Raw genomic sequence first — 23,153 nt, forward strand, 5'->3', positions numbered from 1 at the left:
AACCACAGTTTAAGTTGGTTTTGTACCAATAGAGGCATACAAAAGATTGTTATGAACGATCTAAAAGTGTACCTAATTTTGCCTTCTACAATCTTTTGTATCCATTTTCTCGAGTATTGTTATGGCACCATTAACTTAGCCAATGTCAGAACCCATTGTTGTGTTAGAAACTTTATCCCCAATTTTGGTTAATTTCTAAAGGTGTAACATAAAGATCAATAGAAGGTTTGAAATGAAAGCCCAAATAAACCGATGTGAAATTTGAACCATTAAGCACACAAGACCAATTATTCTCTCAGTATACTCTCCTGATTACAATTTCAAATTCGAAATCTTGAAAGATGCTCATTGAACTACTACATTGTTTCAGCAGATTCAAGAATACTGATTACATTCAGGACATCTAGATTCAAAAGGACAAACTCTCCAAGAACCATACATCTTATAGATGTTATGGAGTTACAATAATTATCTATATTATGCGTATTATCAAAAGAGAGTTTCACAAGCATCTAAATCATCTAGCTCTTTACTTTTAACAGATTTAGTGTTGCAAATAAAGATAACAGTTAATTGCATTTTGTATTAGGAAAACGTTTTACTTCTGCTATATGAACTGTGAGAAGTTCTACTATTATTTCTTTGTTTCCTACGTGCATTTATCAACTGTGAGAAGTCCCGACAGTCTACTTGCTAGAGTACAGTCTCTTGTAACCTGGACTCTCCTTGTTCAATCGGTTGTTTTGATTGCTTAAGACTGTCTTGTGGGGTGGGTTGAACATGGAGCCAACCAATCTATGCTTTCATAAAATCTAAAAACAAAAGAATATCTCGTCGACCACATTAAACAAACGGTCTCAGTACAACACAATCTGATTAGGAAATCTCACAAATATACATATAAAAACCATCATTTAGGGTTCAAGAGACTTTGTATGTTGGTATATCTCAATACCATATCTTAGGAGCTTCAGCATCTTGAACTACAAAATGATGGGATGTTCACATGTTAATATACATGTAGACCATTCTCATAAAATGCTTATTGAAGGATGCCACCACTACATCCAGAGACATTAGCTGATAAATTTGATAGCCAGATGTTTGCCAATAAACTTAGAAAGAATATACTGAATACAGAGTAAAAAGTACTGCTACCACAACTCCTGATCATCCAAATATCGGAGATCTGACATGAGCATTTTTATTTAACTTTCTGGAAGACACCCGAAAAAGTAGGTATCTTATTGAGTAGTTTCAATGCCTCTTCAGCTTTCTTCCGTGTGTTAGGGTTACCATATTTGAAGGCTTCTACCAATGCTGTATGCATATTGGCATCATTCGAGATGGTACGTGCCATGTCATCATTTTGCAAAATACGCTCCACTACAGTAACCGCATGCTGCCGGAGTAGCTCCGTTTTGTGCTCTCTCATGATAGTCAGGATGGGTTTGATAGCATCTGAACTACTCAAAATTCCAATGCCCCCTTCAAGGTCGTTTGCATCCACTACTAAAGTTGAAAGAGCTTTTAGAGATGCTTCAACTACCCCCACATTTGGATGATCAAGGCACGATACAAGCGGGCGCACAGCCTGAGCATCAACAAGGCAGAATGTTTCCTTTGCAGAGCATAACCCTGAATGAACACTACATAATCCTGGTGGTTTTTCTGGTTTACTTTGGAACCATGAACAACACCCCTGTTTTATTTTTATTTCAGGAACCACAGATAGCCTCTTTGAATAAACTGATAGATTTCCTAATGCTATGGCGCTGAATTGTTGAACCTCATCTAAACCACCTGTTTTCAGAAGGTTTGTGAAAACATATGTGAGGTTGTAATCTTGGGCGAGTTGTACCAGATCTGTTTTACCATCAGATATATAAGTAAACCTTAACAGAACTCCCACCAAGCCTACCTTATAGTCACTTATGAATCGCCCTGCACCTATTCGGACAACTCCTTGGCGCAAATCATCAAGTTTTTTTATAATAATCGGCAATGCTCCTTGATCCAATAAAGCACGAGTTAAATGCACATCTTCGATCGGAAGCTTTGCCATTAGCCTTGATGCAGTTGCTTGCTCTTCACTGACACCATCCATTTCAAGCAGCTTTACCATAGTGTTTAACTGACCCATGGCAGAACGAAGGCCATCAGAAATCTCTTGTCTCATACGATCACAAAGATGATACAACAACTTAATTGAGTTTGCTCGCAACTCTTTCTGTGGCACATCTAGAAACTGTATCAGGCTCAACATAGCACCTGAACTTTTTATCGCCACCACTACTCTATCAGCAGCTAAAGAAGAAGACGCAAGAGCCACTAGGACTTGAAGAAGCTTCGCCTCAATGGTAGGGCCAGTATTGCAAACCAAATGTAGTAGATTATGCAAGATAGGTTCTGAAATAAGAGTATTGCCATCGCCATCTACCTTAACATCTTCCAAGTCCACACCTGAGCTTACTACATTAGCAAGGATTGTGGCTGAAACTTCTTTAAGTTTCATAGGTAGCTGATTCACGCCCACTACAAATAGATCCTTTACTAATGGACCAAGAACACCTGCTTTAGCCAAAACTTGCCCATTGCTCTCAAGCTCCGAAAGTTGTCTTAGGCACTTCAATGCAGCCTCTCTACTTGCCATATAACCACCCTCAAGCATTCCTACTAATGCTTTTCCTCCCACTTCTGCGGCGTTAGCTTTTCCTTCCTTACTCAGCACTAAATCACAAAGCAAGGTGGCCATCTCCAGGCGAGTTTCTTCACCACCTATTTGTATAAAAAAGGTAACTTTTAGACCTTTGTATTCTATATAGTTCTTCCTCATTTAGTGAATACAGTGAAGTGAAATCTCAATTTTTGGAAGCATATTTAGAATCTGATACTTTGGAATGACCATTATTTTGGTTATTCTCAAGTCACGAAAATAGAAATGAGCAAAGACAATTGTTATTCCAACGTCTAACAAATACTAGATCCTAACATCTTAGTAACCAAGGAGGAATACAGGAATGTTCATTACCAATGTTGGCTCTTTCTTTTTCTGTTGACTAATGCTTCTGTGACATTTTTAATGACAATATCTGAGAGAGTGTTTCAGATAAGTATTTGTATTGGCACAAAGGACAGACGGTTTTTCAGTGATTTTCTGGAAGAATAAAGGTATGAATGCAAACATACATATTGTGAGCAGAACAAAAGAAGAAAGAGAAAGCTTGTAATAGAGACGGGAATACAGAAAGTTGGCTCTCTACAGTGAATGAGATGATTTAGACTAATAATTACAGAAGGCTATACAGGTCTTCTACTTATATCAATAACAACCAGAAATCAAAACTATATGAACTTGTCTGTAGTTCATCCATCCATATAACTTAAGTCACTTCATAAAATCTATTAACCGCCAACTTCATCGCATGTCTTCCGCCTAGATAGTTGGATTGGGACAGTGTATTCACAAGTGATTGTTTACAAGACAACAACCCCTCAAGCAATTATGGCCCAAACCAAATTTCCACCACAACCTTGATACCAGAGACTTTGTGAAAAGGATATACAAACAGTGCTCCATCATAGTGGTCCGTAATTTCTACATGTTTTCATGTTGAGATGGTAGATCAGATTCCTTGTGATGTACCTCTACTGACATATCCACTTTTATAAGTTCCTGCTTCATTGGAACTTCTAGTTCCTGTAGAATTCTCTGAACTAGTACTGCTTCAGATTTCAAGAAACAATGAACCAAGATCCAAATAACAAACAAGATATAGGCATTCCAAAACAATAAGATGAGATGTCCACAGAGCGAAGGTGCAGATTTCATGCAAGATGATTCAAATTTCAATATTATGATTCTTGAAAAGGGAAGGGGAAAACAGATGCAAGCCTAAAACTATCACTCGGCAAACACATGCAATATTTTCTTTTCAATGGACCAGTTCAGTAAAAAGATCATGGGTTCATTCTCAAAAAAGAGAACCAACAAACCAAGTTTTAATCAAAAGCCAAAATTTCACAGAGAATTGCTACTCACCAAAATTTAATGAACAACGTATGCCATGTATTAGTTAGATATTACAGCGTTTAATGTCGCATACATTAGCACTTCCCTAAAGCTTATGAGAGCATTCATGGACAGATCGACTCATGTTATACCTCTCCCACATATGTACTATTTGTTACATTGCATCGCCTTTCTAGAACTATCATCCCTATATCATTGTCCTTTTAGTACAGCTTAATTACATTCAGCATAATTTTGTTTTATTTTACCAGACATTTTATAAGATTCACATGAATGTAACTTTTGGACTCACAAATACTTTGGCCATTGAAGCCATTAATTTAATATTTCATTTCTCTGTTAAGTCTCCGCTAATATAATATATTCATTCTTTTTAGTGTCTGTTACATCTATTGAACTCATAAAATAAACCAACATCCTAACAAGAGTTTGGGCTCCAATAGAAATAATGCAAATTAATTCTCAATGCATACCTTCCACTAAGCGTTTTAGGAGTGGTTGCAGACGTCCATTCACAGCCATTTCTCGGACATTTACATCATAACTTTCCAAATTTTGAAGAGTTTTTTCCGCTTTCTCGATCGTAATAACATTATTAGTATCACTACTAGCAACGCCAACGAGAACCAATATCGCACCACTTTCAGAACCAATCCTCTCACATAGGGGCTGGAATTTAGAAAGTTCATAGAGTAAAGATGCAGCTTCCTCCTGCTCTTTTGGGATATCTCGAGATAAACATTTAATACAGTTGCGAATCACATCCATCTCTCCGATAGCTTCCTAAAAATTACACCAAGTTAAGATGTTCTCTCTTTTAATAGTTGTCCTCTATACAACATATCACACGATCCGAATGCATATTAGATGGAGATAGTATCTGATTACATGACTATCATCATATTGTGTCGCCTTGTATCAATAATGGAAATGCTAAGGCCTTACAATTACCTTGTTGTCATCATCATCTTCAGCAAGAGCCCGCAATGTTGCAAGAGCAGAGCAACGCACTTGTTCTCCATGTTTCAAACACCCAGCAATTACAGGAAGCAATCCACTATTCCTGACATTATGTTTACTCAGCCGATTTTTGTGGATAACTAACTGTATATCCTTCAAACCATGCAAAACATCCTGTTGAGAGCTCTTAGACATCAACAAGTACCCTGCATTGTCAATCCTTGCAGCCTCATTCCTCATCCTCCATTCTTCAATCGTTTGTCGGAGAGCAATACTCGGTTTTAAAATAACTGTTTCTATTTTCTTTCCTGAGGTAGGGCATACAAGGGGTCTTCCATTGTCTTTGCACTCATTAAACCATTTCTCAATAGCACTCCGTTCATATGTATAGCCCGTCTCTAATGTGACAGGGTCACGCATAACAGTCTTTGTTAAAGGACACACAAAAGACTCATATAGTGGCTCAACCCTCTTTTGCTCCCGAAGATGATGGCTACTATTGTCAATAGAACTTGACAAAGTAGAAGTAGTTTGGGACCAATTCTCCACTAAGTTTCCAAGGAGATCCATCATTTGTAGATCATGAGCTTCAGTTGTTCCTCGGAGATCATTCTTCAAGATCTCTACTTGGAGCTTCAAAGCATTAGGATTATGCGGTGCATCTTTGATCCCAACAGACTTTGCAATATCAAGAAGAAGATCTTTTTGCATGTCTAGGTCATTTTGTAGGATGACACTATTCTCTCTCAAGATCTGATGGATGCGATCATCTGATTCTTTCACCTCGAAATGCACCTTTTGCATATCTCTTGAGAGAGAATCTATAACTGCCTTTGTGTCCTCATCGCCTTGAACCGAAGATTGTGGAATAAGACTCAAGCTTCGGCCAAGGTTATGAACCACCTTTTCAAGCTGTTTCATTAGAGATTTCAAATGAGTAACTAAATAAATCTTGCTTTTGGTATGGCATACGTTAATTATACTATCAGCCGAATCAACCTCTCGAAGCAAAGCTTCGAGAATTTCTCGGGTCATAGGAGAAGTATCGCGACCTCCTTGAAGTTCGAAGCAAATGGGCACCATTCTTTCTAAATAACAAGATAATTGGAGAAAGATTTCTTGCTCGATTGATGCATTTCGTGCTGTGTTTGCAACCTCCGAGACTCTGTTTAGCAGATTCTGTGAGAGTTGAACAACAGCTGGAAGCTCCAAACTATGCATTTGGATAGATGTGTTTTTCTCTCACTGTTACTAGTGGAAAGGAGACCTTGAAATTTTGCGATCTGCCTCTTTTGATTCTCTCTCTCTCTCTATCTATCTACCGGTATCCTTGCTCATAAACCCTATTTGAGATCTCTCTTTCTTTAATCTATCCTTTACCTCTCTCCTCTCTCTTTTTCTTCCCCCCTTCTCCCTTTCTCTCTGTAGTTACTCACCTAAAATGGAGAAATTTCAATCCCACCCCTTTTAGAACAGCGCCTAAAATCCTAATCATTCTGCTTGACCAAGAGGAACAACGGAGAAAAAGAGCAAGGTTCTTGCCAAGAACCTTGAATTTGAAGGCTCAGCAGGGGATTTGCAGAACAATGAGACCCATATCGGTGCTCTTCATATGATTATGATGACTGCTATTACACTTTGACAAGGATCCATGCCAGCGCAACAGAAAGAAAAAGATGAATGACATTAGGAGAAGACGCCTAAAATGAGGGAGAAGGAATCGAACCTGTGAGGATGGATTCATTCATTCATCAATCCATCTATTGTTCATGAGTTGAATAGCCAAAGAATGATAGACAAACAGAGAGACAGAGAGAAACAGAGTATTGATTTCCTGGCAAATCTCTTTCTTCTTATAATTTATTGAGGGTTGGGAGAATTGTCAAAATCACGAGCCTTTTGGTCCTACCATAGGATTGGTTCCCTGGGACTTGTCCTTGACTTTTGTCCGTGTCCGTGTCCATGTCCGTAACTCATCCAGACCAATCCATGCGCCCGCCGCCCATCACACCGTCCATCGCTCTCCACTCTGTTCATATATGGCTCGCGTTTCCTCTCTGTTCTTCTGTCCTATGATTAGTTCCCCTATAGACCCATAAGACTCGTCTGCTGCCAAAGTAGTCCATGTGCCCATCACACACTGCCCATCTCTCTCCACTTGGATTCACATATGCCTCTCGTTTCCTCTCTATTATTCAGTCCTATGACTGGTGTTTTCCCAAACACCCATGAGACTTGTCCACGTCCACGTCCAAACAATTCCATGCACCCTTCACACCGTCCATTGTTCTCCACTCGGATTCACATATGGCTCTTGTTTCCTCTCCACCATTTGGTCCATTTCCCTACTTTGTTTGTGTGTGTGTGTGTGTGTGTGTGTGTTCTACAGACCGATGACCGCAAATTCCTCTCGATGTGGATAAGCCCGCAATCTGGCCACGTGTGTGTGCCACACTCTTGTAGGCACACAACTCATGTTTGACTTCACGCAATGCCCATGCTGCCATGTTCATCCTTGTGTGCTTCACAACTAGGGTCATCCCTTTCCCCATTATGCCCTTGACTTCTCCCTCTCCTTTGCAATCATGAGTTTTATGTTGCTTTTGTTTCAATATTCGTAGTAAAATATGAGAGTTTTCGCTTAGCTCGTAGCATCTTGTGTCATAAGCCAAACAAAAGTTGGTGACCATGGATAAAATATGTCTCTCAATTGACCTTCATTCACACCCATATGTTATATTGGTCTATAATTCTCCAATATGTATTCCGTGCAATTCTACTTAAAAGGAACCATTGACTAATTCATCTTTGAAACTTGAGTGCCTAGAACAGTCATTGTCCTTTCTATTGTACCCCTCTTTCTAAGGATGATTGTGAAATCTAGTGTCGTTTTTCATCACATTGAAATGCAAAACATAAAGATGGTCGTCATAAAAATATAAAGAGTGCTCACCAAATTATTGCATTGGTGTAGAGGGCATCTTTCTAAATCGTGCTTGAGCTTATAATTTCATCTTCTCATTCGTCCACCTCATCTTTTCATAGGTAAGCTATGGAGGCACACAACATAGCTACCAAAATTGACCTTTATCAAACAATTAGAGGGATTTGTCGACGTGCATTGAGTAAAAGAGATACAAACAAAACTTGACCAAGAAAATTTGAGTCTTTGAATATGGTGCTCCAAATAAAACTAAAATTTCTGGTAGTGGTGGTATAAAATTGGTTATATCATGAAAGATCATTAATTGAGAGAGATCATTAACTACAAAGCACATAAGGCTGCAAAGTAAATATATGATATGCGCATACCTTAGAAATTTGTACTCACAAAAGGGGGGCCACTAGAATACGAAAGGATCTCATAGCACATAGAGTGAAGATAAAAAATCAAGATGGAGGGACACTTTGGTGACACAACACCCGCTTTTCTACCATGTTGACATTAACAATACGTCATAACCAACAATAAGTTTCTAGTATTATAAGGCAAAAAGTAATAGAAATAAAAACTAAGATTTCATTAATTAGACTCGAGAGAGAAAAAGAGAAAGGTATATATGCATCGTGTGAATATAGCTCACACTCTTAAGTTCAGGAATTTCTTTCGACAACCAAGTGGTAGGTGACATTCTTGATGCAAATGACAAGCTTTTTGCAAGTGAGCTTTTGACCAAGATTCACGAGGTTTGGAATAATTGTTTTTCCTCTCAATGACCTAAGCATGCCCCATCTATGATTATGTATGACCTTCCATGATCCGTCTATGGAACATCCAAACACACAAATTACATTTACATGACTAGGTATCCTTACATTCAATCATTATATTGTTGCAAATTGAATCACATGCTATTTTCATGCGAGATCCTTACATGAATGTTCTCCCATTAGAGTCCATGGAACCTAGTGTTAGCATAAACTCATCATTGTCAATATCATTCGCAAAAACCAAGATAACTTTATCATTAACATGGATTGAACCATTAACAAAAACCATCATTCGCAAAAACCTTAACCATTAACATTATCTTTATCATTAAAAATACCATTAACATAAACCATCATTATAATACCACTAACATAAAACCATAATAATAAACATAAAGCTCTTGATGTAACTTGTGCATTTGGTTCGAGGACCCTTCGCATCAAGATGGATTAAGCCAACATGGATGATTTATCATTCACAATCATGTGCTCATCTTTTGGATTGCTCATTATGAGAACAATGAACAACAATGTAGCTCTAAGAGAGAGAGAGAGAGAGAGAGATTATATTATTGTCTTCGGAGGTCAAACATGATCTATATGAGACCAAAAATATTACATTTCACATGATACATGTGAAAGTGAGTAGCGACTCTCGATGTTCAAGAACTTTACCAATGAATGTTGCAATCGAGAGTGCACATTGTGGTTGTGAGAGAAATTTGTGCAAGGATTGGGCTTTGTCAGAGAGAGAGAGAGAGACCCAATGAACAATGTGGATCTAGAACAATTGATAAATAAAGAGGATCCACTTTGAAAGTACCCTTGTTTTTATCAATGTTCCATATCATTCCACAATAGGCTAAGCATCCCTTATGACTCACAAAACCCAACCTTGACATTGGTTTATCCAAGATGAAACTCACCATAAACAAAAATATTAAGGTTCATTCTTTCGAAATCTAGAGATATAATATTTTCATTGGTTAATGACGAGGTACTTCTCATCTTCTTAGTGTCCAACCCTACTCGTGAGACTATGAAGTTTGAATATAACAAAGTTCTTTTTGGGATGTGCAAAAAGTTATCATAGAAATTTTGCAATATAAAAAATGGGTGTTTTTATGTTATTCAAGGGATTGAATTATATATTAGCACGACACGAGGTCAACTTTAATTGCAACATGACATGTATCATCTCTACTCTCCTAAATAGTTTGTACCCAGCCATTCTAACATTCAATATACTACCATTGTTAAGTTGTAGGTCATATTTATTCCTTTTTAGGATCAATATGTTATGTGCCATTACACTTTGTGCATCATTAGTACATAATGTCCAACAATGAGATAATTAGGAGGCAAATCACTAGGAGTCTTCAAGATGGGAAAGGATGGTAGAAGCCTTTTGGTGGAGGATGGAGGCACCAACAAGCTTTTCTTGGAGGTCGGCATGAAGACGTTTGAGGCTATCAGAGTATTTCTTGTCAATATCTCCGATCGTGTCCCGGATGAGACGCAATGCACGTGTTGCGCGCTCCTGAGATGCACGCTCTTTATCTCGAGCCTCATGTAAAGCGGTAGTGAGCGTAGAAATGTGGTGTTCTAACGACACTACTTGTTCTAGCTTATTTTGGTCAGTTGAATTAGGACTTACTCGCTCCAACTCTTGGAGTTCGGCCTTTAGTGTTGCCTCGGCTTTTGCGCATTGCTCTCGTAGATCCTCTACCTCCTCTTGGGCCTTCCCTAACGATTCCGTAAGAATCCTCCCCAAAGCCCTTCGCAATCGTTCCATCCTCTCCATTCACCTTTCTCTTGTCTCTCTATAATTAACCACCTCTTCTCCTCCGTTGCTTCTTTTATACCTCTTTTTTAGCCTATGGCCTAATGTGAACCTATTCCCTTCTCTTTGAAGTTTGTAGACATTGTAATCAAACTTTAAGGTTATCCTTATTACCTTGTCCTCCTCCTAAAGTTATCCTTTTAAAACTTCATGACTTCATATCAATTTGAAGTTATATCCTTAGCTTTATACTACCTCTTGTTGTATAGATGCTTGCCTTAATTGATCAAAAGCCTATGTTATTTCGCAGAATCTGGAGTTCAAGGCAAAGAGGGAATTGCTAATTCTTGTATAACAAAACATTCCAAGATTGCACAACAAGAACGTTGGGTCAGATTGTGGAAAAATCCTACAAGATTTCATTGCGATGTAAATCTGGATTCCGATGGCCGAAGCTCACTCAAATCAAGATGTCGGTGCTCGATAACATGTTGTGATTCCAAGAATGCCTTAGACCATCATACATCTCTTTCAGCCCTTCCAAATCCCCATTTAGGGTTTCCATCATCAAAATGATGGTGGTACAATAGTGTGTGTGTGTGTGTGTGTGTGTGTATATATCATGAGCTATCAACAAGATGATTGAGTTCAAATCTTACCACTTTCCAGACACCTTGACTGGCACCACTATGTTCTTTGCGAATTTCAGATCCCATTCATGATTTAGTGTGGATATCCCAATGGGATAGGTAAAGCCTTTATGCAAAAGAATGGGCATGGCCACTTTGATAGTTAGTATTGCTAAGCTTATCTATGGCCAAGAATGACACACATACCTCGCTAACCTTCACTGAACCACCTTCCCGGGATATCAAGGTCTAGCTAGTACCTAGCAAGATGACAAAGTGTTCTTGCATCATATTTGACTATAGGCAATTGGGTCATTTTCACATTGTGGATCAAATTAATGGGGTTGCCCTCCAACTTGACTTCCCCATGCACTTTCGGATCTATGATGTATTCCACACAATGTTTGAGGTGCCTTACATAGAGTCTACTAGTTCTATTTCCCAACTAGAGGGGCCTCCCTTGCTAGAACTTGAGAATGACAAGTTCAAGGTAGAATAATTCCAAGATTTGAAGAGGTTAAGATGTCAAACGACAATATCTAGTCTTGTGGAAGGGATATTGATTGTCTAAACCGACTTGGGAACTAACCAAACATCTAAATTGTGCAAATTAGGATGTGATACGAGAGTTTTACCTCAATACAAACCATTGCTTCTACAAGTCGCCACTAAAGGATGAGATGATGTTATGGTCATCAAGGCATTGGTGGATTAAACGTTTGTGTGAGTGTGTAGCTTGAGGTCATATTGTGTTGTAAAATTTATTGAGAGGTTTGATCCACTCGTGCTTATTTTCATTCACTCCTCACCATTCTCGCCCAATTAGATAATCCTAAACCTCATTCCAATATGCGCACCAATAGAGAGAGAGAGAGAGAGAGAGAGAGAGAGAGAGAGAGAGAGAGAGAGAGAGAGAGAGAGAGAGAGCAACTAGCCCACCATGAAGGAACTAAGCCCAGGAACGTTGTGCTCCTAGTAAAACTATGCTTCCTAGTGGTGAGGCTTCTATCATGTGCGATCTATAACTAGAAATCACGTACGATTGCAACATCAAATTTAAGATATGATTGTCTAGTTTTTAAGGCGCCAAGAGGGTGAAATTATGTTGTGTAACATAGCTCACAATCTAATAAGATGGAGAATTGGTTTTGATGAGACAAGTGGTATGTCAAGCATCTTGATTCAAGAGGTGAGCTTTTAAGATTTTGCTTTCTTCTCTCAATGTCTCATGCATGCTCTAGTGTCCATGAGTATGCACAATGGTTCATCCATGGCCCATTTTTTACATGAGCATGACATCCAGAAATTATAATCACGACCGTCTATACCTTGACCATTATAATTGTGATTTCACTTAATCATTCAATTAACGTTAGGTATCCTTTACATGATGCATTCTCATTGGAGTTCACATAGCAATATCTTTAACATAAATTCATCATTGCAATATCTTTAACAAAACCATCAACATTGTTATAGCATTCGAGATATGTATTGTACAACTAGGAATGTCGTGTGCTTCCACATGATGTGATTCAATGCCGTGAAATTGTTTCAAGAATTGGTTTTAAAGTTTTACAAAAGACATTGATCATGTAATTTGTTGTACATGCCATTTAGAAGAGAGTGTTGGCATGGAATTAGCTTTACTACCAATTTTAATACGTTACATGAGCTTATTAAATATTAGTGGAGCTTATATGGATGAAAATGTTTGGTTAGAATATCCCAATTGAAGTTTCATGAAGCACGAATTTTTTTTGCATTAACACCAATTTTTCTAGTTGGTCTCAAAAAGGAACAAAGTGAATCGAGGAAGTTTATTTCTAGATTTCTAAATTGAATAGCGAAAAATAATTATTTTTTAAAACAACTCAAAGAAGAGATCATTCAATTGTGCCCTTCTTTCAAGACCCAACAAACCAAAATTTATTTACAAGCAAGGTTGGATCATCAACAATGAAACTCAACATAACTAGAAATTTATGCGCACCCTTTGTAAGTTTAGACATATCATGTTTGCAATTATTGACAAACAAATATAATGAAACTTAAGATAAATAGATATTATATAATGAAACTCAAGATAAGTAGATATCCATCCTTCATAAATCTAGACACATCATATTTTAATCTTGTTAGATGCCATTTGCAATCATTAGGTAGATTTCACAAATAATGGAGCCAACCCAAAGATGAGCAAAGTCATCATAGAAATCTTACGCTTTCGTGTTCAATATGTATATTGCCCTTTTTAATTAGTAGGTCATACTTATTCATTTTAGACAACAGTTATATCCATGTGTGGAAATACACTTTGTTGGTGCGTCATTAGTACATAATGTCCACAATGACATCATTGTAAGACATAATTCACTAGGTGTGTCCAAGATGGTCAAGAATGGTAGAAGCCTCTTGGTGGAGGAGGGAGGCACCAACTACCTTTTCGTGGAAGTTTGCATGAAGCCGCTCAAGGCTCTCCTTACTTTTCTTTTTTATATCTTGGAGTGTGTCTCGAACGAGACCCAAAATTTGTTTTCCATGCTCTTGTGCAACACGGTCCCCCTCTTGGGCCTCTTGTAACGCAATAGTGAGCATAGATACGTGGTCTTTCAAGGACTCTTGGTTTAGCCTTATCACTTTGATCTCTTCGGCCTTCGCCTTAGCTTCTGCGCATCGCGTACGTAGATCCTCCGCCTCTTGTTGCACCTTCTGCAACCTCTTCCTCATGGTCTCAATTCCTTCCATTCTCTCCATTCCTTATCCAAATCAATCTGTCCTTGCCCCTCTCCCTTCTCTTATTCCTTTTTAACTATCTTTAGACTAAGAGGTGTAACATAAAGTTATCCTTCTCTTTGAAGTTTGATGACCTTATCTATTTTTAAGTTATCCTTGGCTTGATAATAACTTTGTCTATGTATATGCTTTTCTTGTTCACCATTGGATAAGAGCCTACGTTATTTCATTTTGACAATCAGAACGTAGAGTTGAAGCAAAGGCAGAGAGCTAAATCTCATATAACTGAGATTTTAAGATTCCACATAGAGGATCATGAAATTCTGAGAGAATCCTCTGAGATCCCATACCAAGATTTCAGACTGATGTAATTCTGAGATTTCAATGATGACCAGAGCTCATTCAAATTCAGATTCTCGTTATTGCCAGCACACACATTGCTATCCCTTGAATCACTAATCCAGATTCCAAGAATGTTCTTGCATGGCTAAAGTTCCGTATGTATGGGATTTCCATGATTCTGATGCTATTTATAGTATAGCATCTGAGGTGCAATTTCATACATTATAAATCTGCACAATATTTCATTGCAGACATTGAATTGCCATAAATATTTAGACTTCCATTTAAATTTTCAAACACTGTTTTCTAACTCTTAAATACATACACACATCCAAAAGTTAATGCAGAAAAATACTCTTTATGTAAACCAAAATAATTCTATGAAGTGAAATCTACATATTATATGGTAGAGACGGCAAAGTGAACTAAGCAAAATCCTTATACACAATGCTTGGAACGTTGAAATTCTACTAATATAAGGTAGAACTAGGACAAAAAGCAAAAGGATACGGACAAACCTAACAGCTAAAACTGTTTTTAATGCATTGAATAAAAATGGCCCCACGTAAACCACAAGGCGATACATACGCTTCCAATAAGTTTGTATGGTCAACATTCCTTTGGCCTTGGATGAGTTGAAATCTTTTTATTTAATTGTCATCATCCTTCTAGCAATTGGACCAGCCCTTTTCTGATTAAATCCCTGCAAACTGTTTTTTCCTGCCAAGAGAGCATTGATTACTGATTTAACATGATCGTACCCACAACGCTCTGTCCAACTAGCTTCAACAAAACCAAATTGTTGTTTCCTGATCTCTCTTGGCTGAAGGGCAGCTGCAGCAGCATTACCTCACTGGCTATGATGACATCCAATTCACCTGTTATATAATCTGTCTTTCTTTCTCTCTCTCCCTCTCTCTCTCCCTCCCTCTCTTTTGGTGAAAAACAATTATATTAATAAATGTGTGAAAAACACTACAATGGGTGTCACAATGGAATATGGTCACCCACTAACTACATAGGTAGTGGAACATGTTGAATTGCCAATAGGCAAGACAAACACTCCACTGAGGAAAGAGCTTTAATTTGCTCCAATAAAGAAAATTGCCACTTTAGTCTCTCTCTCTTTTTGTAAATGTATACCTGTTATTAAAACAAGATCATAATACAACCCCTGCTATCTCCACTACTTCATTAGTAGCCATATGGCAAGGAAAAGCCTCTCAAGTGTTGTAATACTAGATGAAATAACTCTACCTCTCTCTCTCTCTCATATAGATATAGAGAAGATATACTCTTATTTATTTATTCCAAGTGTTGTTTAGACTGCAGTTGAAGAGAGGATCAATCAAGTGTTAAGACAGCCTATAATATGTTAGAAATACCCAGCACAACCCACATTAAAGCGGAGCTTGACGAAGAGCATGCTGTCTAGTGCACAAGGTTAAAATCTTCAACACTCAAAGAGTAAAGGATGAGTGTTGAAGCCAGTGCTCTGATGTGTCATGTTGGTGCAGGGAAGACTACCATGTATATTCATCTAGATATGCACATGTTATAAGGTGTACTTTGGGTACTTCATGGAGTTTCAAACACAGAACCTCCTGATATCAAGCGCAATCAGTTGGTCACTTGGCCACTCACTCTTTATGTCTAATATACCCAAATTATAAATAGATCAATTACTTTTAAGGAAAAAAGAGCCAAAACACCCATGGCAAGGTCTTTTGAAATCAATGGGCATTATATTGTTAGGGCCGATAGTAATTTGATTAGAAGCACTAACCTATAGCGGAGCTTTCATTCTCCATTTTCATACAGAAGCAGACGCAAGCCATACATGAAGGGAATATTGAAATGGTATGTAATATAAATTTTATAAAATTAACAGAGAATGAAAACAAAGTAATAGAGAAATCTTCAACAAGAAAGCAAGATGTGGAGTATTCCAAGGTCATGTGCTGCCATCTTGTAAAAATAAAATAAAATATCGGGAAACTTCTCCCACATCACAACAAAAACACACTACAGCTGAAGCTACAATCACATATTGCCTGTTTATCCTACAACACTGACACAAGAATGAAAACACAGTAATAAAGGTATCTTCAACAAGAAAGCATGACGTAGAGTATTCCTAGGTCATATGCTGTCAACTTAAAAAAATAAAACAAAATTTAGAAAAACTTCTCCAACATCACAACAAAAATACTACAGCTGAAGCCACAATACCAAGATCACATCACATGTAGCAAAGGCCCTGTTTAATAGAGAACATAAATGTGGCATCGCCTTTGAGGCAGAAATATGAATGCTTGATACTCTCTGAAGCACTATTTTCAAGGAATGGAAATCTATAATAGGCCACAACATTCTGAAGAAATATGAATGTTTGGTACTCAATGCTCATTCCAAAGCATTATTTTCACCACATGGAAATCTATACTCGATAAGCTTTTAGAACTACCTGCAAACTACTTAAATGGCCTCTTCTATTTTGCCAAAATTACAGATTTTAGAATAGTATTTACCTTCAGCTTCTCTGTTGGCGCTGGTGCACGATTTGAAACAGGAAGACTGAGTAGAAGGATGTTCATTCATAGATCAAATAAGCGGATTATAGGAGATAAGAACATTGATCATTACCAGCTGGCACCATTAGCAGTATGATTTCATCATGATAATCCAGTTCCCTGTAAAGCTCAAACATCCAGTGCAAAATAGTCATCAAGATTTGGAATACCACAAAACATTTACCCAAATGTTTTCTTCTGATCCAGGTTAGTTGAACATACCCTGCTTTCTCTATAAAGCATCAAGGGATGCTAAAAGACAGCTTTAAACCATTAGCATCCTATTGCTGAGGAACATCAGTGCCTTAAGACCGTCTATATTGGAATTTGGAATTGATCCTTTAACTAATCCATGAACAAGCCTAAACAAATCAATATTAGCAATCTTTTCTACCCGATAAATAGGTTGATGATAACTGTGCACCACAAAAGGGAAGAAGAATTTTTACCAGCATCAGAGAAGAATTCCATTATTTAAGAACCGCTTAAGAAATATACAACCATGCTCCCTGCAAAAGTATCATTCTCATGGACTGTTAACAATGAGTGATCAGCAATTACTTAGAAAATGAAAAACCATCAACTCGTACCTTCTGTCTGTACAAGGACTGCATTCACAGAAAGAGCAGAAAGCGAACATATTCGATCAGCTGTAAACACTGTTTGAATCACTGATGCAGAAACAAATTGGAACTCAGAAAAACTAACATGCATGAGCATATCACAAAGTCCTGCAGCAGTTCAACTCTACAGAGGCATAGTCTTTACAACAATAAGTACATGGATATAGGTTCACGAAAAATATGATTCAGGCTCACCTAATAATTCAATACAGCATATATTATATATTATATACTATGAGTTTAAAAACATCAAGAGTAAATTATATCAGTTAATTGATGTTTTAAATTGTCAAAATAGATATAGGATGAAAAGAGCAGAAAGTAGTAACAGGAAAAACATGGTTTTCCATGTATATGAATAGGAGGCTAGAACTTCTCAGGATAATGATAGTGATAAAAATATAACTAAGGAAATGATAACACATATCATCATGATGATCATTACTTATGTAGTTTTCAAATGTAATTGAACCAGTTATGAGGATTCAATGAGGCTGTGGCATTGATCACGATAATCATTAATTCCTCTGGATTTCATATAGAACCGGTTCAATGCATCACAGTTCAGCATTCAATATCTTTTTTCATTTACAAATGTAAGGATGCACCAGTAAAGGCCTGAGCTAGAAGATGTATGACTCCATAAGAACAAATAGTGCAAAAAGGCCAAAGCTGGAAGCAAGCGCACGTCTAGGATGTCTTTAAAACTCATACAAATGTCTTCATCCAAGCAATTTTCTCCCAGCATTTTTTAGGTTGAGATATCTTCAAGCACTCATGACCATTTTTCTTTAATAGTATTGGATAAGATAAAAAGTCAAACATCAAAGGAACAGCATCAGTTGCACAATCACACCGGGAGATGGATATGTCAAGCATGCTGTAATATACTATATTGTAAGCAAAACCTCAAACCATACCCACCTACCACATACTCTTATTCCTTGCCAAACTCTCCCTAACCCACTATTGTGTAAATTTTATCTTATTTTAATCTTCCCTTAATCTTTTCTTTAAATCATGTGCAGATACTCATTTATTTAGATACCCTTAATCTTCCCTTGATCCTTACTTTTAAGTCATGTGCAGATACTACTGTCCTTTGCTTAGAAAATCATAACATTTCCAGATATTTCCAATATTATCAATTTGTAAAAATCAAATAACCTGTTGGATTGCTTCTTAGCTGTAGAAGATTATCTTCTGACACTCCTTTAGATGTTTCTCGTGTTGGTAACAGTATAACATATATGGTGTGACTTCCATCTGAAACCCAAAGTGCTCTTGATGCTGTAGTCCAGATTCATCCATTTTGGTCAGGAATCAGATAAAAGTATAGAATAACAATACTATATTGCTACATTCATGAAATAGTTACAGAATGTCATGATAGATCTAAAATAACTCTAGTCTAAAGTGCATAACCTGTTAATGAAACAAGGTAGCTATTGCTACAATCCTGAAAGGCACCATCATTAATGGGTGGAAAAGTGGAAAAACAATCCTTTAATAATACCTTGATGAAACCAGACACTTATGCATATCCAGAACGAAACTAATATCATTCCTTAAAAGGATAGGTGCAAAAATGACTTAGAAGGCATTTATTTCCGATATTAAAAAACTGTTTCACATATACCCACCCCAAAGAAATAAAATTGAGGAAAAAAACAAGTGAGAGACTTTAAATAACGTCTTAATGTATTAATTTCATTTCTTTCTTACAAAAACCTATTCAAAAAATACTTCACAGTTAAATACCAAATTTGACGAAAAAACTAACTATGTTTCTTAGTTGGCAATTCCCTATAGTAAAATGTGTGGATAGCATCTTAATCTACAAACAGAATTCCTTCTTTACAACATACACATTAGGCATAGAACAAGCCTACAGGTCAAGATCATACCAGGCGTGAGAGAATTCTCAGCAGTTGATACTACAGACGTAGCAGCTACCATCTTTATTTTCATAACACATGGCAGGGGTTGCATAAAGGCATTTAGTGGAGCTGGAGGAATTTGTTGTTGGAGCATCATTCTCTCACCACCATGATGGGAGTATTGCAAAACCAGTATATGCAACTTCCCTTGGGAATCCAATATCAAATATTCTTTCCCTGAAAGACTACATATACTGACCACTTGTTCTGACATTTTCATCGGAATGATTTGGTTGTGGAAAGGAACAAAAAGTCCTTCCTGTACTCCCTTCGTAAATTCATCTTTCTGAAAGGTACAAGCTGTTTCCACATTAGAGAATATAGAGGAAGTTGAGCTATGGCAAGAAGAAGACTGAGCAACAGCTCTGTGAGTAGTGCAGCAGAAAACTGGAGCCGATGATGATGCATTCGAAGAAGAAGAAAATACTGAAGATTGTGAAGTTCTTGGCTGGCTATTTGGTTCCTCCTGATCAAATTCACCTTGTTCACCCCCTATAAACAGATTACCAAGACAAGTCACAAAACTTTGACCGTAAGGAATATGTATAGATCAAAATTCACTGAATCATTTACCTTTTTGGCGATAACTTAACTTACTAGATGCATCTGCAAGCACGACCCCATTCTGTCCTGTTTGAATAGCTTCTAAATTTAGATTAGCATTAACTGGTACTGAACCGTTTTCATTGCAATTGCATCTTTGACCTTTTATCTTCCTTTCAGTACAGTTTGATTTATCAGGAAAAGATGTAATTGTCTTCAAGTTTAAAACCATGAACCCATTCTCGAGCACATCCACATCATGCAACCCATTCTTAGGTTTAATCAAGGACAATTCTTGTCTTTTTAAAGTTTTCTGGAAACCGATATCTTCCACTATAGTAGAATCACACTCAAGAAACTCACTCGATACTTCAAACTTCTTATTTCCAAACTCAGGGATCTCTAAGATTTTACTTCCTTCATTATGTGCTGTTTCAAATTTATTATAATGTTCCTTATTTTGCCCATTGACACACACTTTTGAAGTCTTCTTCTTCTTCGATGTTATGTGTCCTTTGATCAAAGGCCTGAGAGGCCAAACTCTCACTCCCCCAAGTTGTCCAACAAGCAAATATTGCAAAGATACGTGTAGGTCATAGATAGGGCCATTGCAGTCCACTATTGCACACTTAACAAGATGCAAACACTGGTTCTCTTGTTTTCCATTCATTGTCTCTTGTTTAGTTCTATGAAGATTCTTCACAGAATTTGCAGCTGAAAAATACCCTGTTTTAGCATTCCCAATGTTGTCTTCATCGTGATCTAGATGCTTTCGCCCATATTCGGCTGTAAGATTGACCAATTTCCCATTGCTACCATGGTCCTGACCTTGAGCTAGAAGATTCTCAGAAACTTCTGCAACAAGATCCCCATGCTTGGCATTCCTATAATGGTTTTGACCTTGACTGCACGCATCATTCCCACCAAAGTCATGATCTTGATCTCCAAATTGCACATTCTGACCAAGGTCATGATTATGACCTCCAGACTTGGCTCTCTGTTCAAGATCAATATCTTGAGCAACAGATTTGGAATTTCTACTGAGATCGTGTTCCCGACCACCACCAAGTTTCGCCGAAAGGATCCAAACTCTGGCAAGGGTGGGAGAGTATAAAACCATCACATTGACTGAGGCTGAAATACCTATAAAGCTTCCATGTGGTATATCAAGGAAACGAGCCACTGAAAAGAAATTAGATTTTGAACAAGAATTTCCTCCTTTACGATCTTCTTCTAATGAAACTGAAGTCTGTATAAATTGAAACTCGCTGCATTTCCATCCCACCACATCTGTTCCTGATCCACCTTTTGCCGGCTTTGCAACAAGAAACACTAGTTCATCAGTGTCTAAACCCGTGTTTCTTCCATTGCTCATGGATCCACATCCATCCATGGAATCACAGTGCTTCTTCTTCTTCTCCTCGTCAAATGGCTTTCTTTCATGAAAAAACTTATTATTCTGCTCAAAGAGCTTTGTATGTTCCTCAAAAGGATTTCTTCTTTCTTCCCAAACCTTCTTCTTCTCATCAAAGGGCTTTCTTTCCTCACAGAGCTTCTTCTTCTCCTCTTCCAAATGCCTTCTTTGCTCAGAGGGCTTCTTCTCCTCTTCAAATTTCCTTATTTTTGAATCATTTAACAATTTCCTTTCCTCATAAACCTTCTTCTCTTCCTCAAAATTCCTCGTTTTCACAGCATTTGGGACATTTCTAGACTCAGATCTGGCGGATGATTTTCCCGAGGAAGAAGACGAAGATATGGTGTTGCTCTTAGAATTATTTCGCTCTCGGAGGTGAAGAAAGCAGAAATCAGAGCAAAGAGGAGGGATGATGAAAGGAGAAGGAGAAAGAGAAGACTTACCAGAGACAGGGGAAGAGAAGAGAAGACATGAAGAATCAGCCAAAAGGAAGGCAAAACTCTGAGATGGAACATCAAGAAGAACCTTGACCACTTGAGAAGAAGAGGAGGAGGAGGAGGAGGAGGAGGAGAGAGGAACCTCTCCTATGCTTAGATTTCGAGCCTGCATACAGGCAATCTTCTCTTTCTCTTACCTCCGTTGCTTCTTTGTCTCTTTCTGTCTCTAAGCTTTGCTCGCCATAGCCACAGAATTCCCTGTATTTCCTCTCTGTTCAGTTTCCATCTAAGATTTGTTCGCCGAGGCCCAATAACGACAGACTGTATCTTCCTACTCCTTCTATCTTCCTATGATAAGCTTAGATCGCCATAGCCAGGGGCGTGTTCTGCTTCCGCTGGTTCCGCTCTCTTCCTGCTCCTCTAAAAGCGTGGATGGAGGAAGGCAAGCAAGCAGGTCGCTTCTTCCGCTGGATCATTCCCTGTCGACTGCGTGGCTGAGCTTTTGCTTCGCCATAGCCATAGCCATATGTATGTATGTATGTATATGTAAGTATGTATGTATCAGTATGTATGTATGTATGTATATATGTATGTATGTATGTATGTATGTATGTATGTATGTATGTATGTATGTATGTATGTACATATAAAGAAGACTTTCTTCCTTCCTTCCTTCCTTCCTTCCTTCTTGTGTGTTTCACAGGATGAGACCAAAATCCCAGAGGAACCAAAAGAACACACACACACACACACACACCACTCTCTCTTTCTCTAAAATAACCTCGGCCCTCTTTGTCCGCCCGCCCGTTGTATCTCGCCCTCGTATCCGTATCCACCATCCCTTTTTTGTCCCTGTTCTTTTGCCTGCGTATCGGGTGCCCGTAGATCTGTTCCAGTGTATTCCTGGCATTCCGCTATTTGTCTCTGTATCTAGGCCTGGGCCTCGATTAACAATCGGCAACAGTTCGGTCTAAACCGAACCGAACCGTGAAACCACAGCTTAACGGTTTAAACGGTTCGGTTCGGTTTCAATAGTTACAAACCGTGGTTTAACGGTTTATTTATTTATTTTAAATTAAAAAAAATGTTTTTAAACAATCTTTTCATTTTCATGCCTTATTCTCACATTTTAGGAAAATCTTTAAAATTTTGAAAATTAAAATAATGAACTTTTCTTTTCTTTTTTTAATTTTCTTTTTTTAATTAATTAATTAATTTATTTATTTATTTATTTTTATTTTTGACCTAAGTTGAAAACCGAAACCGAACCACGAAACCGCGGTTTTACCAGTTTAATGGTTTAACGGTTTGAAAAAAAGTAAAATGTGTTTGGTTTAACGTTTTAGTGGTTCGGTTCCATTCAAATTTCTAAAAATTTAAACGGTTCAGTTTTGACCCTCTCGAACTGAACCGAACCATTGCCGATTGT

General features: G+C 37.7%; 2 protein-coding genes across 4 annotated transcripts; both read right to left on the reverse strand.

Moving 5' to 3' along the window:
* Positions 1–857: 857 nt before the first annotated feature.
* LOC147861479 (U-box domain-containing protein 44-like) lies at positions 858–6,749 on the reverse strand. Its single transcript, XM_087322110.1, has 3 exons — positions 4,985–6,749; positions 4,507–4,816; positions 858–2,778 (listed from the first exon to the last, which is right to left on the reverse strand). Exons 1-3 carry the CDS (start codon positions 6,212–6,214, stop codon positions 1,205–1,207), a joined length of 3,114 nt encoding a protein of 1,037 aa, XP_087178236.1. The 5' UTR covers positions 6,215–6,749; the 3' UTR covers positions 858–1,204.
* A 6,442-nt stretch (positions 6,750–13,191) lies between these two features.
* LOC147861480 (uncharacterized) lies at positions 13,192–22,121 on the reverse strand. 3 transcript variants are annotated; one of them, XM_087322928.1, is made up of 8 exons: positions 19,928–22,121; positions 19,298–19,822; positions 18,558–18,680; positions 17,358–17,438; positions 17,217–17,276; positions 16,990–17,129; positions 16,726–16,887; positions 13,192–15,072 (listed from the first exon to the last, which is right to left on the reverse strand). In XM_087322928.1, exons 1-5 carry the CDS (start codon positions 21,894–21,896, stop codon positions 17,242–17,244), a joined length of 2,733 nt encoding a protein of 910 aa, XP_087179054.1. In that variant the 5' UTR covers positions 21,897–22,121; the 3' UTR covers positions 13,192–15,072; positions 16,726–16,887; positions 16,990–17,129; positions 17,217–17,241. The 3 variants fall into 3 exon arrangements, with proteins under 3 accessions (XP_087179054.1, XP_087179053.1, XP_087179052.1); XM_087322927.1 differs by having other exon boundaries at positions 16,990–17,112; positions 19,904–22,121; XM_087322926.1 differs by having other exon boundaries at positions 19,904–22,121.
* Between the last annotated feature and the right edge of the window lie 1,032 nt (positions 22,122–23,153).

The sequence above is a fragment of the Azolla caroliniana genome, unplaced genomic scaffold, assembly GCF_043228905.1.
Source record: "Azolla caroliniana isolate FFs.n. ecotype wild unplaced genomic scaffold, voAzoCaro1.0.p SCAF_7, whole genome shotgun sequence".
Taxonomy (NCBI): domain Eukaryota; kingdom Viridiplantae; phylum Streptophyta; class Polypodiopsida; order Salviniales; family Salviniaceae; genus Azolla; species Azolla caroliniana.